The 14,869-nt window shown below is 40.9% G+C and overlaps 1 protein-coding gene across 2 annotated transcripts in view; it reads left to right on the top strand.

Annotated features, from left to right (window-relative positions):
* MLLT3 (MLLT3 super elongation complex subunit) overlaps nucleotides 1-14,869 on the top strand; it is a 218,135-nt gene that overhangs the window by 130,953 nt on the left and 72,313 nt on the right. For both annotated transcript variants that reach the window (XM_074953456.1, XM_074953458.1), the window contains exon 4: nucleotides 2,726-2,869. In XM_074953456.1, coding sequence (XP_074809557.1) covers nucleotides 2,726-2,869 — 144 coding nt within the window. The remainder of the gene's footprint in view (nucleotides 1-2,725; nucleotides 2,870-14,869) is intronic.

Genomic DNA, 14,869 nt, shown 5'->3' with positions numbered 1-14,869 from the left:
GTATCTTTTAGGTTGTTGCTTTTGAATAGTAGGTGTTGAATGATAAGATTTGCAATGTTCCCTGTATCAATCTGTGGAGTGTAGGGCTTACTTTGCCTCACCTGATAGAAGAGAAAGAAATACAATTGATTTAGTGAATTAACTGGCTTTTTGGTGCATTTGTCTCCTTTAGGGAGCAGCTTGGTTCATTCCAGGATATCTGACTTTATTATAGAAAAGCAGTTCATTTTCTGGGTCTTTAAGCCCCATCCGTTCAGAGTTCAGCCCAAAACCGGGGACTCAAAGTCAGAAGACAGTGATTCATTGAAGCATCTCTACAGAGGCTTCCCGCCCGACATTTCTTTTTTTGTTTTCCACCCAGACTTTTGGCTGCCTTTGCTGAATATGGAGGCCTTCAAGTCATAGGAGCTTTCCAGCAGGAATTGTGGCATGTACTGAAATCAAGGACAAGGCTCCAATGATTACAACTCACCTCACTCTCAAGCAACATTTGGAATTGGGAATTTGCAAACGTCTCTCACCCCCGTTTTGGTGCCATGGAAATCAAGAAGCAGCAGTTGGATTGTGGGTCAGCCAGTTCTTCGCACAGATGCAGCATCAAAACCCTTCCTGGGGTCAATAGCACACAAAGGGAAAAAGACACAAAAATAGGGCCAGCTCTAATTCGTGAAGGTCTCTTCATCCAAAATATTACCTTCTCCTGGCTCAGCTACTCTTCCTCCCCCAAGCTGCTTCACAGGGATTCCAGTACAGAGAAAGAGGGGATAGATTGGAGGAGGAAGAGGAGACAGATGATCATCACTTATTCAAGGTAGACAACTTTTCCATTTCTGATTCCGAAGGTGTCCAAGGTATATGTAGACAAGAAAGGGGTGCAGGAAGCCATCTGCTCTGGACCTTGGACTCTAAGAATTACAGTATTCCTGTTCCTGAGACTAAAAAGGAATTGGTAGAAAATCCAATATGCTCTTCCCTCTGACAGAAAACATATTCAAAGCTTTAAGGAATCGCAGGAATGCAGAGAAGCGTATGGCATATTCAGCTGCAATGAGGGTGCAGTAAACAGCAATTGAGAAATGTACAGTAGTCCCTTAAAAAGTGCTTTTAGATCCAAGGTTTAACTACATTGAAAAATGAACTTTCATTTTTAAAAAGGGTATATGAGCCAACTAGAGGAGTTAAAATGAGTTTCAGTGTATTCTACCCTCCTGTCAGGGCTGCCATTAAATAATGGCTGTGGCTTTTAGGGATGCTTCTTACAGTAAATTTCTGCTTTGAAGTGACAAGCTTTGGTCATCAAATGTTCAGCAAAATTCTTTGAAGACTCCAGTTTGTTCACTTCTTCAATTTGGGCTTATATAGCACACCTGCAGGTACCAACTGAATGGCCAGGGGAATGGTGTGGCTCTGTCCAAATAGTTTGGGGAATAATTTACATAATTTTTCCCAGGAAACCATACATTAGCCTCTCTGTCTTCATCCGTGGTACATTTCAATATGGTCAATCAAGCTACTGGTTCATCTAAAGGGGACTGCTCTTCTCTGTCTGTCTTCAAAAACAAGCTACTGCAGGCTGCTTGTCCCAGTTCCTTTTCCTGGGTCACTGCTTCAAGTTCAGAGATAAAGCAGCTTTGAGGACTTAACCTGACTTTGTTTAAAATCTTTGTTTTGAATATTTTTTTTTACTGTAATTAAGATTTTCAAGCTTCCTGCTGTCCACATCCTTGGAATCCTGAGGAGTCAAAAGTAAATACTTTTTCAATATGATTTAAGCACCCGAAGTGTGCTTGCCACCGAATGAGACCCAAATACAGCACTCCCTCTGAGTAGCTTATGATCAAAAAGACATGCTGGATGTATGCTGAAACTGTGTTATACTTGAGAGAGCTAAGGACTCTCTTATAAATCTGACTGCTTATATTTCTCTTACTAGTACTCTGTCTTATGTGACCGTTGTTTGGCAACTTGTGTTGTACAACTGGCAGGCATAGCGAGCTGAGTGATGTCCATTGTTGTCTTCTCTTAAGACTTGCTCTTGTGGAGCAGTTGCACATTTGGGGCTTCCAGGAGAGAAATATACAAGGATAGTTGTAAATCTATAACATGCTTAATTGATTCCTTGTCCTGGTATTACAAATTGGAGTCTAGTCATTGATATTAGTAACCTTTTTGGTGGAGGAGCTTTCCAAGTGATAAAGCATTGGTGATTCCATGTCATGTGTGACTTTACCCCCCTTTTACTCCCTATATTGGTACAGGGAACATGGGAAAAAGCTATATGTCATTACTACCCAAACATATCATTCCTTACTACAGTAGCAAGAGCAAGATATTTTATTTATTTTGTGGTGGAATGTTTGGAAATCTAGTTGATTAGTCTGGATCCTGGGTGATGAGGTCACATCAGTAGTGACAAGGAACAAAATGAGCAGAGACCATACACAGGAGTATGTAGGCTGTCACAGTTTTATTCCTGTTAATTTTTTTTTTTTTTATACTGCTTATGAAGAAAAATCCACTCCAGGTTACTACAGAGGATCTTACATAAAGCTTGCAGCAACAGTTAATATTTATGCCACTAGTTTTAATATAAAAGAACAGTACAAATGTCGTAACATTCATTTTAATTAACACCTTCTTTATGTAATTCTTTTACGTAGCACTTGTTTTCAAGCTAATTATTTGTGGTGGTAGATTTTTCTATTTGGTTATTTTCAACCCTCAGGAAGAACCGAAGAAAGTCCGCTTTGACTATGACTTATTCCTGCACCTTGAAGGCCACCCACCTGTAAACCACCTCCGCTGCGAAAAGCTCACATTCAACAACCCAACCGAAGAATTCAGAAAAAAGTTGCTGAAGGCTGGAGGGGTGAGTCCCACACCCATGCTGAAAGTCGTCACATTAAAGAACTTGCTACTTATTGCTGGTGCACTGAGTGTAATAAAAGTTGCTTTGAGAGTAAAATTAAGTGGCATATGTGAGTGATTAGCTTATTGCCTATTGTTTGAGGTGGAACAAAAAAGCAGACTTTTTTTGACTGACTGACTGACTAATGCCAAAGTACACTATTAGTTAATGGTGTCTTTCGCTGTCTTTAAGGTTAAAGTCTTCACATTTATTTCTGCAAAGGCAATAAGGAAATTAAGTTAATGAATGAAACTGCTTTATGTGGGCCTCTGAAGTTGAAATGCAGGATACAAACTGTGGTGAGATCAAGTAACACAAAGTTAAACTTTGTTTAAAAAATTGTGATTATAGTGTTTGGAAAATTAAGTGGACCAAGTGCAGAAATGATATGTAAGGCAGCATGAATTAGACTCCCTTACCCTCAGACTGCTTTATATCTACTTATACCTTCTCTTCTGATTTGTAAGAGAAACAAAGTTGGTGTAAGTTACACAGAAGGAGCCAGAAGACAATGTACAAAGGTGTAAGTTACACCAACTTAGGATTTGTCTATGACCCTGCAGGTGAGACTTGGAGGGTGTGAAATGCAGCATCTGCTAGCATGCTGTACTGGAACTCCCTTGTGTGGAAGCTGCAGGTGCTAACTAAAAGGTACCTAGTCAGAGGACTACATTAACCCAAACAGCATCATCCACATGGGGGAGTTACAGCGCAGCATGCTGGTATGTGCCATAGTCCAAATTGTGGGACTATGTAGAAGTAGCTTTAGACTTCTTTCCATGTCGGTTGAATGGGTGTTAGTAGGCTTAAGACAGTCTGTTAGTGTAAGAGGGACAAACTTACATCACATGTATGAATGTTAACATCTTCAGAGGAAAGTGCCTCGCTGTTTTGGTGTGTGTTTATATGAGGGAGAGGTTTATGTTTATACATTGAGTAGTCATAAGTAAATAAAAGGATTATTCTTATTTGGCTTATGTAGGGGGTCTTCGAAAAAAGAACAGGTCTTGTACAAATGTATACAGTCTCAAAAAGAAAGGGATGGATCAATGGATAAAAATGGTTTGACAGTAACTAGTTAGAAAGCAAGTAGTCATGGTCTGAAGCTGAAGATGGGACTAGTTTTATAAGTATTTCAGGCAAAATACCTTAGCTTAATAGGATCTTTGAAAATAAAACATGAAGTTTAAGTGGTGTGCATAAATTGGAAGAGGGAGCTAGATATGTTTCTGGAGAAGAGAATAAGTCTGTTGCTATAGTAGCCCTGTGTGGATATAGAAAGATGAGCTACATTTAACTTTAACTTGCATTTACTAGAATTAGAAGGGAAGCCCTGGATGGGCTTATTTCTGGCTTTTTAAAATGTGCTTACAGATAAAAGACCAAACAATATTTGAAAAGTCCCTTTTTTAATACTTAGCTTATTGTATATCAGTCCAGGCTTCACTGGAAAAGTTAGTCCTGCTATTGTAGGGTAACCTGAATGTACACTTCCTAACAGTTTTAATGTTTTTTAAAAAAAAAACAACCCACAGATCGTGTTGACTATCTTGCTACTATTTATTTGTTTTTCAGCTGGACAATAAGTGTCTAACAACTTAGATTTGATTATAAATGACTTAACTTTGTGCCGTGCCACATTTATCCCTCTTTTTCTGTATACATCATTATCTGTTTATTGTGCATCATTTTCTCTTGCTATTTGGAGAAGACAAACCAACCATCATTGTCTTTTGTCTCTCACCTCCCTCATGTACCGGCAGTCAACAAGTCACCTGTATCTGAGGCTACTAGTCTTTCATACTTCCCTCTGTTAATTATCTCTTTGCTAGTGGTCTATATCTAATCAATTCAGTACAGAAAATGCAATAAGATTTTGTCCATTCAGTAGTTAAATTATACCTGAAGGACTAAAAGTCCTCATCGACCTCCAGTACTGGAGGATCCATTTTATTTTTTACTAATTTAATTCTCCCTACTCTTCGGGACTGAGGTAGGAACACTGAAAATCTGCCCCTCTCCTCCACCCTGAAAAGTGACTGAATAGACAACTGACTGAATCTAGGATGTAGCACTGCTAACGCAAGTAATACACTTCAGATCAAGATGAGCATTTTCAGGGCAATTAATTTAGGAGTGCTTTCACCATCATTGTTTCAGCTTCTGTCTTCCCCTTATGTGGAAGCCCAAACCATGAATAGTCCTGCATGTGCTTCTCGCAAGTCAAATGAAGCTGCTTCAGGAAATCTAAACTGGAGGCCTAGTGATTTATGTCTCTAGTTGGCAACATTTAAGACAAAGTAGAGTTATTCTCCTTCAAGATGAGTGGTGCGCTTTAAATGTAAAATACGGTGTTTTCTTTTTCGAAGTAAAAGATGGACTCAAAAAACTCTCCCAAATTGAGAACCTTTTGATTAGTTTTTTTTTAATAGTTGTATGGAGAATGTTTATTTTCTTTCCAAAACTGAAGTCCTGCATTTGTGTCCTGTGTGCAAACAGGATGGGAAATACATTACTACAGTACATCCACTTTCCTGAAAATGATACTGTTCTTCCTTTTATGGTCCTCTTGATTCTGAATGATTACTGTTCAAATCCCATTTTGGAATATTCACTTCCAAATGATAAGCTTGACTCCAAATGCTCATCTTCTCTCTAGGGAGGAGGTGGGGTCAGGGAGAGAGAGGAGTTAGACTGTATCTTCCCTACATCATAAAGATGAAGGGCAGGCTTTGTTGTAGGCACTATCCTAGTACACATGCTTTGAAAATAAATTGAGGCTTTTTCTTTAGACATGAGAAAAAAACACAGAGGAGAACTATTTGCATTTGCCAAGCCTGTTTTCAGACAGTGGGAAAATACTGGACTCCACCAAGAAGACCAACCTGGAATAACTTGAAGTCATGCCATATTTCAATGACCGCAGTCTCCTGCCTAACACTGCATTTAGTGTCATCAAAGTTGAAGCACAAAATGTGTCCTAAATCACCATAAGTTAGAGGATCCTAAGATTCAGCTGATTCTGTGTAGCTGATTTCCTTTCCAGTCTGAGAATTATTTTCTCCATTATCACGAAAAAGATAAGGTGTAATTTGGCCATGCAACTGATATTTCTCTAATCAAGAAATTTAAGGAGAACATTTGTTCCGAACATTTGTTCCAAACAATTGTACAAAGGTCATGTCCAATTTACAAGTCCTTTCTCAAAGCTTGGTTTCTGCAGGAGGACATTTTCTACACAGAAATCCCTTCAGAAATAACTTTGTCCATCTCCATCTTCCAATTTGATTCAAAAATCCAGAGATTAATTTAAATCTATATGGAGGGGGAATGGATCTGCAGGAGCAGGTTTTAACATATCCTTGCATGAATATTCGCAATCTCTGGTGGAATGCAGTCCATCTCTTTCTTTAAAGATGCTGTCCCAGATCAAGTAGCATTTCTCGCAGAACAAGGAATTAGCTATGAAAAGTCAACATGAAACTTTGTCCTTGTTTTTTCTTAAGTAGAGTACAGTAATGATGTGGCAGGATTGATTGGCAGGGAGCAGTGGCAACCAGTTGGTCTTGCCTTATATACATAAGCAATGTGCCTCATCAACCTGACTGTAAATCAAATCCCAGAGGACAAAAAACAGTTTCCATTGAAGAAAACTCCTCTTGTATTTGAATGAAGACTCTGACATGGACCTCTTTCTGACCCAAAGCCAATAGTTGTGACAACGGTAAGTATAACCCTACCTCCTAGAGACCTCTCACTCTAATCAGAGAACAATTATCTGGGTGCAAGGTTTGGATCACTTTTCCCTTCATTCTGTGGGTAAAGAAGGTTCATTTGATTCCAGTCCACTGTTTATTTTCTGTCAAAAATACCATTTTTAACACAAAGATTAGAAGTGGTATCTCATCTGTTTAAGTCGTAGCAAGAAGTTAATTTGGAGGACTCTAAATGATAGGTAACAGTTAGACTGGGATTTTCAGAGGCAAAAATCCAATTTTCCTCGGACATACCACCTGTTTCAATATGACATTGCAAACAACTGCCTTGTGAGTTGCAGGAAAACACAGGAAAAATATTTTCAGTTCATGTTAAGACAGCAATATAATACAGCCCTGTCTGCCATCTGTACAAAAATGAATGTTTGTACGGTTTGCAATTGTGTAATTAATACTCTTGACTTTTTGGAAAGGGACTCCAAATCCATCAGTTCCTCCCTTAACTACAGTATACAGACAGCCCTTGGAGATCAGCCATCATAACTTACAAAAACAGTCCAATTTATAACATTTTGGGAGAATTATTACAAATATGTGTGGTTATTAATGATGTGGTTTGAGGTTTTAGATCAAGAGGTTGCAAGGAGTAGGTTGCTGTTAATCAGTGCAGCAAATAACTCTCTTGGAAACAGATGCTTTTCTTTTTGTCTGTGCTGACTCTGAACTAATTTCAGAAGTGCAAGTTGCTCCTATGGCAAAAACCTCTCTCCCCATACCCATGGATAGACAGCTGGTCTTCTAATGAGTAGAAGGAAGAAATAAAAATGTGCATCTTGGGGAGTGGTACTTTAAACAAGGGACCTGTACGTTGTCAGAAAAGTGACCTTTCTTAAAGACATCATCATTAAAGTTCAGCGTTTGCCAATATTCATCATATACTTATCACTTAGTGCTGTCTGAGATTACAATCGGTCCCTATATTTTGAACAAGTCGTGGTTGACAGATGTCTTTTAATTGCTTCTACTGCATTAAGTATATATTCTGAATCTCCTGTAAATCTACTGTAATGAAAACCAAGCTTTTTTCTCTTGTGATTCTCATGTACTAGTTGGGGAAGCTGGAGCCTCTCCAGGACCAACGTTAGGTATAGTGTTCCGTTAGCCAAAGGGTTATCTTTAATCTTTTGCTCTGCATGATTTAAGTCATTGAATTGAGTTTATTTAAACTATATGATTAGCATTTGCTTTAGCATCCAACACGTAGCTGAGAAGATCCGAGAGCTTTAATTCCCCTTTACAGGAATGGTGGTTGAATGTTGGGGCACATTTTTTTTTCTTGTTCATTTTAGTTCATATCAAGTCTGTCTCAGAACTTCTGACCTTTAAGTTATCTTAATTGTTGAAAGTATGAGCTTATTGGTTCTAGGGTGGAGTTTTAAAAGGGTTGATCCTTGTTAAACTTTGCTTTCATTGACTTTGGTGGGAGAAAAGTTAGGCCAACACTGAGTGCTTTTCAAAATCCCACCTTTAGAGTTTAACTTTTTAGGGTATTTCAAAATAAACCAAGTTAAATATCAGTGCTCTCTCTTTTGAAATTTGAGGCACCGATGGGGTTTTGGTTCCTTCACTTCAGAAGCAATGCATTCTCATTGTGCTGCAAAGCCAGCACCCGATCCATAAACAAAAAAAAAAACGTAGGGTATGTTTTCACTTCAGGGATTACCCAGGTTTGGCTAACTGGGGTGGAGCTTCACCACTGCAAACTCCTACCCATGTTAGACCCATGTAGCTGCGTTCACACTAATGTACTTTAACCAGAGTGCTGAGCTGGTCTTTCAATGGGCTATCACATGGTTCTTAGCACTACACTAAGCTGCACTGCTCTATGAATTCTTTCTCATTGTATTGTGGGAGAACTTGTCTGTCCTCCTTGAGCCTCTTTGCAGAACTGCTCTTAACTCACCAGCTCAGTAAATTTAACCATCGGTGGCAAAGCATGGATCCTACTCTGGATGATGAACTGTTCCAGCTGTTAATGCAAGTCACATTTCAAGCAAAGGAAAAAGAAGGCAGGTGCAGGACATGAAATATGACGGAGGGCACTTCTGCAGTCCCTTGTCATCTTGAAAAGGTGATGGCATGCCTTGCTAAGGAGATCACGCAGGCTACACGCACACACGGAGCAGTTAGAGACAGCTGATGGTGATAATAGCTATGAAATCCCCCTGTGTTGACCAACAGTTCTAGAGCGGGACCACAAGCAAAGCATGGTGGGGCTACATCATCATGCAGCCCTGGGATGAGCAGCAGTGGGCCTAGAACTTCGGCATGAGGAAAGTGACCTTTGTGGAGCTGTGTGAGGAGCTTGCCCTGGCCTATCAACACCAGGACATGCAGGTGAGAGACCCGACTAGTCCAGAAGCAGGTTGCTATTACTATCTGGAAGCTGACTACTCCATATTGCTACAGATCAGTGGCTAGTCGGTTTCGAGTTCTCTAATCAACTGTCAGTACTGTGGTGATAGAGGTTTGCAAGGTAATTTATTGCAGTGGTTTGCCTATGGGTAGTGAAGACTTAGTGTCCCTGATATAATTTTGGTCTTTGAGAGAATGGACTTCCTGAACTATATTGGAGCCATCAATGGCACTTGTGCCTGTAGTCTGCTCCTACTTCCCCAATGGTGCACGTGAATATGTAAACTGGAATGGATACTACTCACTCATTATGCAGCCCTTGGTCAACCACAGAAACTGGTTCATAAACACTAATGTGGGATTCATGGGCAAGATACGTGATGCCAGCATATTTTGGAGATCAGTTGGTTTCAAACTGGGATAAGCTGGGACTTTATTCCCACTCAGTAATATGGATATCAGTGGGGTGGGACCAGTGTAGTTGGTTTTTGGAAGACCCAGCCTGTCCTCCGTTGGTTTGGCTTATGAGCTCCACCCTGGTGTGAGAGGACATGGAAGAAGAAAGATAATTAAATACTGAGCAGTTGCAGGATGATGGTAGACTGCATTTGGTGACTGAAGGCAAGATGGTGCTGCCTGCAAAATTGTTAAGATGCCAGTGTATATAATGCCTTTCACTGTGGGTGTGCTGTGCACTGCACAACATAATTATAAGGAGGAGAGGGAGAATATTCACCAGGGAGTGCGTTGATTGTGCTTGTTTATGGACCCAAAAGAGAAGTGCATCTCTGTTAACTGGGGCTTGGATCCAGGATGGCAAGGTATTTAAGGGATGGGCCCACAAGACACATCTTTGCTTTGCAGGAGGAATGATCATAATAGTGAGGTGAGTAGAGCACTGATGCACTGTTTCACCAGTTTTACAATCAATTGTATGTGGCATTAATCTGAAACTTTATAAAAAGCTTTGCTTTTAAATTACCATCTCTATATTGTTTGCTAAGCACTCGTATACCAAGGCCTTTAGCTGCAGAAATAATTTATTAGCAGTTAGCAGCATGGGTAGCCCAAGTGCCCCAGTGTAAATAGACAAGATAAAATTAACAATTTCTTTTTAAAAATTAATGTCACATATATAAGAATGGAAATGCCCATGAGTTGCATTCTTGTTCTTCTTCTCTTGTTGATGCACAGGGCAGAACTGGTAATCTGCCCACATATGCTTCTATCCAGGAACTGCATTGAATGGTTCATTTTCACATCCAGAATTGGGCATCATTCAGTGCAGGATAGGGTAGCAGAGAGGAGAGGTCACTGGGACAGGGACTGGTATCAAGGCTGGCATTTTTTTGCTGCCTGCTGGCCATCATGGCTAACAGCCACTCCATCATCTACCTATGTTGCTGCTGTTCTTCCTGCTGCAGCTGCATTCCTGTTCCTTCATGGCAACATAGTCTGCTTCCATCTTCTCCCTATCCAGCATCCTCTGAGCTGTAGCCAGGAGGAGGTCCTACTCTAGGAGCTGGTCCAAACTGCTGGCAAAGACCTTGTGTATCTCCTCTAGCAGCTCATCTCTCACCTTTTTTCTTTTCCCCCAGAGGGTCTTGCACCAGTCTCTGACAGTCAGTGGCATCCTGGGGGTGGGAGAATGGGTGGGTGCCTTGTCTCAGCTGGGTTAGATGGCTCTATAAAGCAATAACACACAACAGTATTTTTCTGTTCAGTGGGGAGTGGGAGGGGAGAGAACATTTCTCCTTTAATTTTCTGCATCACAACAGTGGGAACAATTGCCGGTTTTATTTTGATGTAGGCTCAATTTCTCTACATTTCTCTGCACTAATACTGCCGTGACCTGATTATATAGTTATTTTAAAAAAACAGAACACCTCAAAAACCTGTAATTGGCATTTGTGGGGGTTGAGTGTGGAGGGGGAACAGGCCAAGAACCTTGTGGTCTTAACATTGTTCAGGCAGTGGTGGCATTAGAAGATGTCACCTTGCTGGAAATTAAAGATTGGAAGAGGGAACACCTATTCCAGGCCTCTTCTGTGCCATGGAGATCTTTCATCATCTGGTGGCTGATGTGGAGGTTAATTCCTGGAGGAGTCTAGTGATCTATAAAAATGGTAATGGCAAGTGTTCTCTGCCGAGAAACCTCACTGACCATTTTGAGTTTCTTTTTATTTATGGCAAGTTCTCCTGCATTATACCCCTAGATCAGATTAAAATTTGGGCATATATAAACAGGAGCTGAACTAGGAGGCAGCTCTAGAATCACAGGTGTACTTGTCTAGCCCCCGGCCTTTCCACATGCTGCCCATCCACTGGTGATAACCCTCCATTGACTCCGTAGTACTGAGAGACTTTGCAAGCAATCTGGAGTTAATATCATTCCAGGTCATGCAGTGTTCTTAATATCTACCCTGCCTCTGAAAATGCTTTAATGATAGCATCCGTGTGAGAAAAAGCACCCAGCAAAATACATATGCTTTTGCTGCCTGCGTTCCTGCCTTTGTGGGCATTGCTCTGCTTATGCTAATAGTGACTGCTTTGCATGCATGCAGCAGCGGGTACTACAGGAAATCCTATTTTTTTTTTAATTTTTATCCCCCCTGCTTGGAGTCCATCTTCGACTTCACGTGGCTTGATGGGTGAGGAGTGGGGAAAGGAAAGGAAGGGGGATCAGGTCAAATGGAGCTTCTTCCACCTTCAACTGAAGCCTGGCAGGCAAAGCCCGACCCACGGCACGTAATATCATTAATGAGGTTGGTCTACCCCCGCGCGCACGCACACCCACCAAGCCTTTCTTTAAGATATCCTGGGAGTATGGCTCAAGAAAGTTCTCCATGTGCTCCAGTGCAGTTGACTGCATGGGGCTCAGCATATACTCTATGTTCTCTGCCCCTGGTTCCTGCTGTAGCTGCTCCTTTTATCTCCTCTTCCTAATCCAGGAGCACATTCAGCAGGAAAGTGGGATGAGTGCTGTCAGCAGTGCCGAGAACCTCATCAAACTCTTCGTAGAACAGGCAAGTTTATGGCAATTTGCTGGTTGTGGAGTTGTGATCCTGGACCTTCCTATATGCAGTCTTCAAAGTTTTGATGCCTCTCCCTGCATTGAGAGGCCTTCCACTGAATTTCTTCTGCTGGCCCAACTTGATGATCACTTTAGATAAGCTATTACCAGCAGGAGAGTGGGGTGGGAGGAGGTATTGTTTCATGGTCTCTGTGTATATAATGTCTTCTGCAGTTTCCACAGTATGCATCCGATGAAGTGAGCTGTAGCTCACGAAAGCTCATGCTCAAATAAATTGGTTAGTCTCTAAGGTGCCACAAGTCCTCCTTTTCTTTTTGCGAATACAGACTAACACGGCTGTTACTCTGAAACCTGTCAAATTCTTGGAGATTTCCTCTTAGAACGGCTGATCTTGGTTACATCTCCCCAAATCATGGGTCTTAGTGATCTCACATCAGAGGTTCATCAGAACCTTGGTGTCAGCATCTGGGCAGCTGGCAGCACATTGGAAAGAGGATTTCTCAGACTGTGTGAGAATGCTGTGAAAGCACAGCAGAAATGTAGTAGGCCTGCATGGGGTTTAAAGGCTGATTTCACCATATAAACTTGTAGGTGAGTTCCAGTGCAGAAGAGGGGAGTAGGTAGAGGGCAAGAAATACGACCCAGGTGGAATGGTGGGAAGGCAGTGAAGGAGTGTCAGCACTCCTTGATTAGTCTGTATCCTCACTGCGAAGTAAGCAGATTGCCAGCCCAGGTTGAGGCAAAACCCTATATCAAGCCTATATCCTCAGCTATATACGTTAGTGCAGGCTTAAAGTACCCTCAAGCCTGGGACAAAGGATGTTCTGTGTGAAAGTTGGGGAGGCAGGGACAACATTCATGCTACAGCCTGAGCTAACTCAGCAGTGAAGACATACCCTCAATGGCTATGGGATTTCAAGGTGTTTTCAAAAGGAAGTGGTCATAAATGTTCAGCATCGTGGTTTTCCCCACTAAGTAAAGGGCACCATATTTTAAGTAGCCCTTCAGCTGAACCCTAGCCCTGTCTCCTTCCTTAATTTAAGCTTCAAGGAAATGTGCTAAGTTTCAAAAGAAAGTGTTCACAGCCTAAACTTTTTCTTAAAGTTATGTCTTAGCTAGCAAGACCAATGTTATAGAAGGGGACTCGGAGGATGAAATGATGGTAGAGGTTTGGTTTTGTTTTGTTTTAAACTCTGGATCTGAGGAGGAGAAGTGGCCTGAGGATCAGAAAATTCCTCTTCTCACATTAATTTGAATGGGCAGATAGGGAAATGTTTTTTATTTTAGTAGCCAAGAAATGAAATGTACATAGGAGACTTTATTTTGCTACTGTCAGCTTTACAGAGCCTAAGTAGAAGCTTGAGCTGTATTTGGCCTACTGCACGCATTGTCCACCCACTGAGCAGAATTCTGCCACTGTTCATGGTGGTTAATAATGAAATAACATGCTTTGGAGTATAGGTATTAAATTGACCTTACTGTGCTCACATTTAGGAAAATCTACATTTTACTTGCGAAATCAGTATTGGATTTGCTCAGTTTCTATGTGGAATACTGGAATGTTTCAAGCTACCTTTCTGAACATAACTTTGTGTTTTACAATGAAATCAAACATTAAGCATGGCATTTTCAGAAATGTTCAGCATTGGCTATTTCTGCTCCCACTAAGGGTAATGGAGTCTTACCATTAACTTCAATGGGAGCAGAGCTAGGCCAGCTGTCAGGATAGGATTTTCAAAAGTACTAATTGTATTAAGAAAAAGTGCATGAAAAGCATCATATGGGGTCACAGAGTAAGACGTGGCATTCTATTCCTAATTCTTGTTCTTTTGCTTTTTACATTTTCTGTTACTGATTGTGAACTTCTTAAAAAAAATACTGTTTCACATCAAGCTGGGCATCAAGCAAGCAGTTGTTGCACGTAACAATTCTCAACTGACTTCTAACTTCTCTCCTGTTGATATTTCCTGATTCTGTCCAAACCTCCACTATGTTCCCATGCCTCTGGAGATGCTGGGTATCACCTTCTGCATCGACTTCCTTTAAATTGTTTTCAGAATGGAGATAAGTGGATAAAACATCAATGTCAAGAGATGGTGGTTTGAGCAGTGGCTAAACCACAGTACATTATATTTTGGTTGAGTAGAATTGTTATCCTTTAGGGAAGAACTGGTGGCTTCCATTCCAATGATAGAGTTCCTTGGCACTGTGTAGGTTTTTTTGTTTTTATATATATTTTTATTTTCAAGCTCTGATGGGTACACTTTCAGTTCTTAGTGTCCTCTCATGAAGATGAACTGATGCTAGCACAAATGAAATTCCCCAGAAAGAAGGATATTTGCTTATAATGTTGTAATGTGGACTCTGATTCAAAAGAGAGAACTTGAATTAACCATGCTCTTTGCAAACCTGACCAGCTCCACTGGGTGGTGTATAGTAGAGGCAAAGTGTGTTTTCTGTGCCTGTACTACAGTGCTGAGATATACGTGCACACAGATTTAATGGAGACTTCTCATCCTTGCATCCAGTCACCTTTTATGGCACCTCCAACCTCCTTCCTTGAATTTTGTCTAGCTGAGTTCAGCTGTAAACTTTGGTGAGCTCTGATTAAAGAATGTCTGTCAGAAGAGCGTAAAAGTCAGCCATTTAAGTTGAGTTGAATTAAATTATTAATTGATCCCACCTGACCACCCAGAATATACCTTCAAGAGAGTGGTTGCTTTGTGAGAGCACTATCTTCTGGCATTGCCCTGGTTTAGGAGCCTGGGATGTTGAACCAGTGTATCAGGGAATTAC

The sequence above is a fragment of the Natator depressus genome, chromosome 5 (genome assembly GCF_965152275.1).
Source record: "Natator depressus isolate rNatDep1 chromosome 5, rNatDep2.hap1, whole genome shotgun sequence".
Classification (NCBI taxonomy): Eukaryota; Metazoa; Chordata; order Testudines; family Cheloniidae; genus Natator; species Natator depressus.
This window is presented reverse-complemented; position numbering and strand designations above follow the sequence as displayed.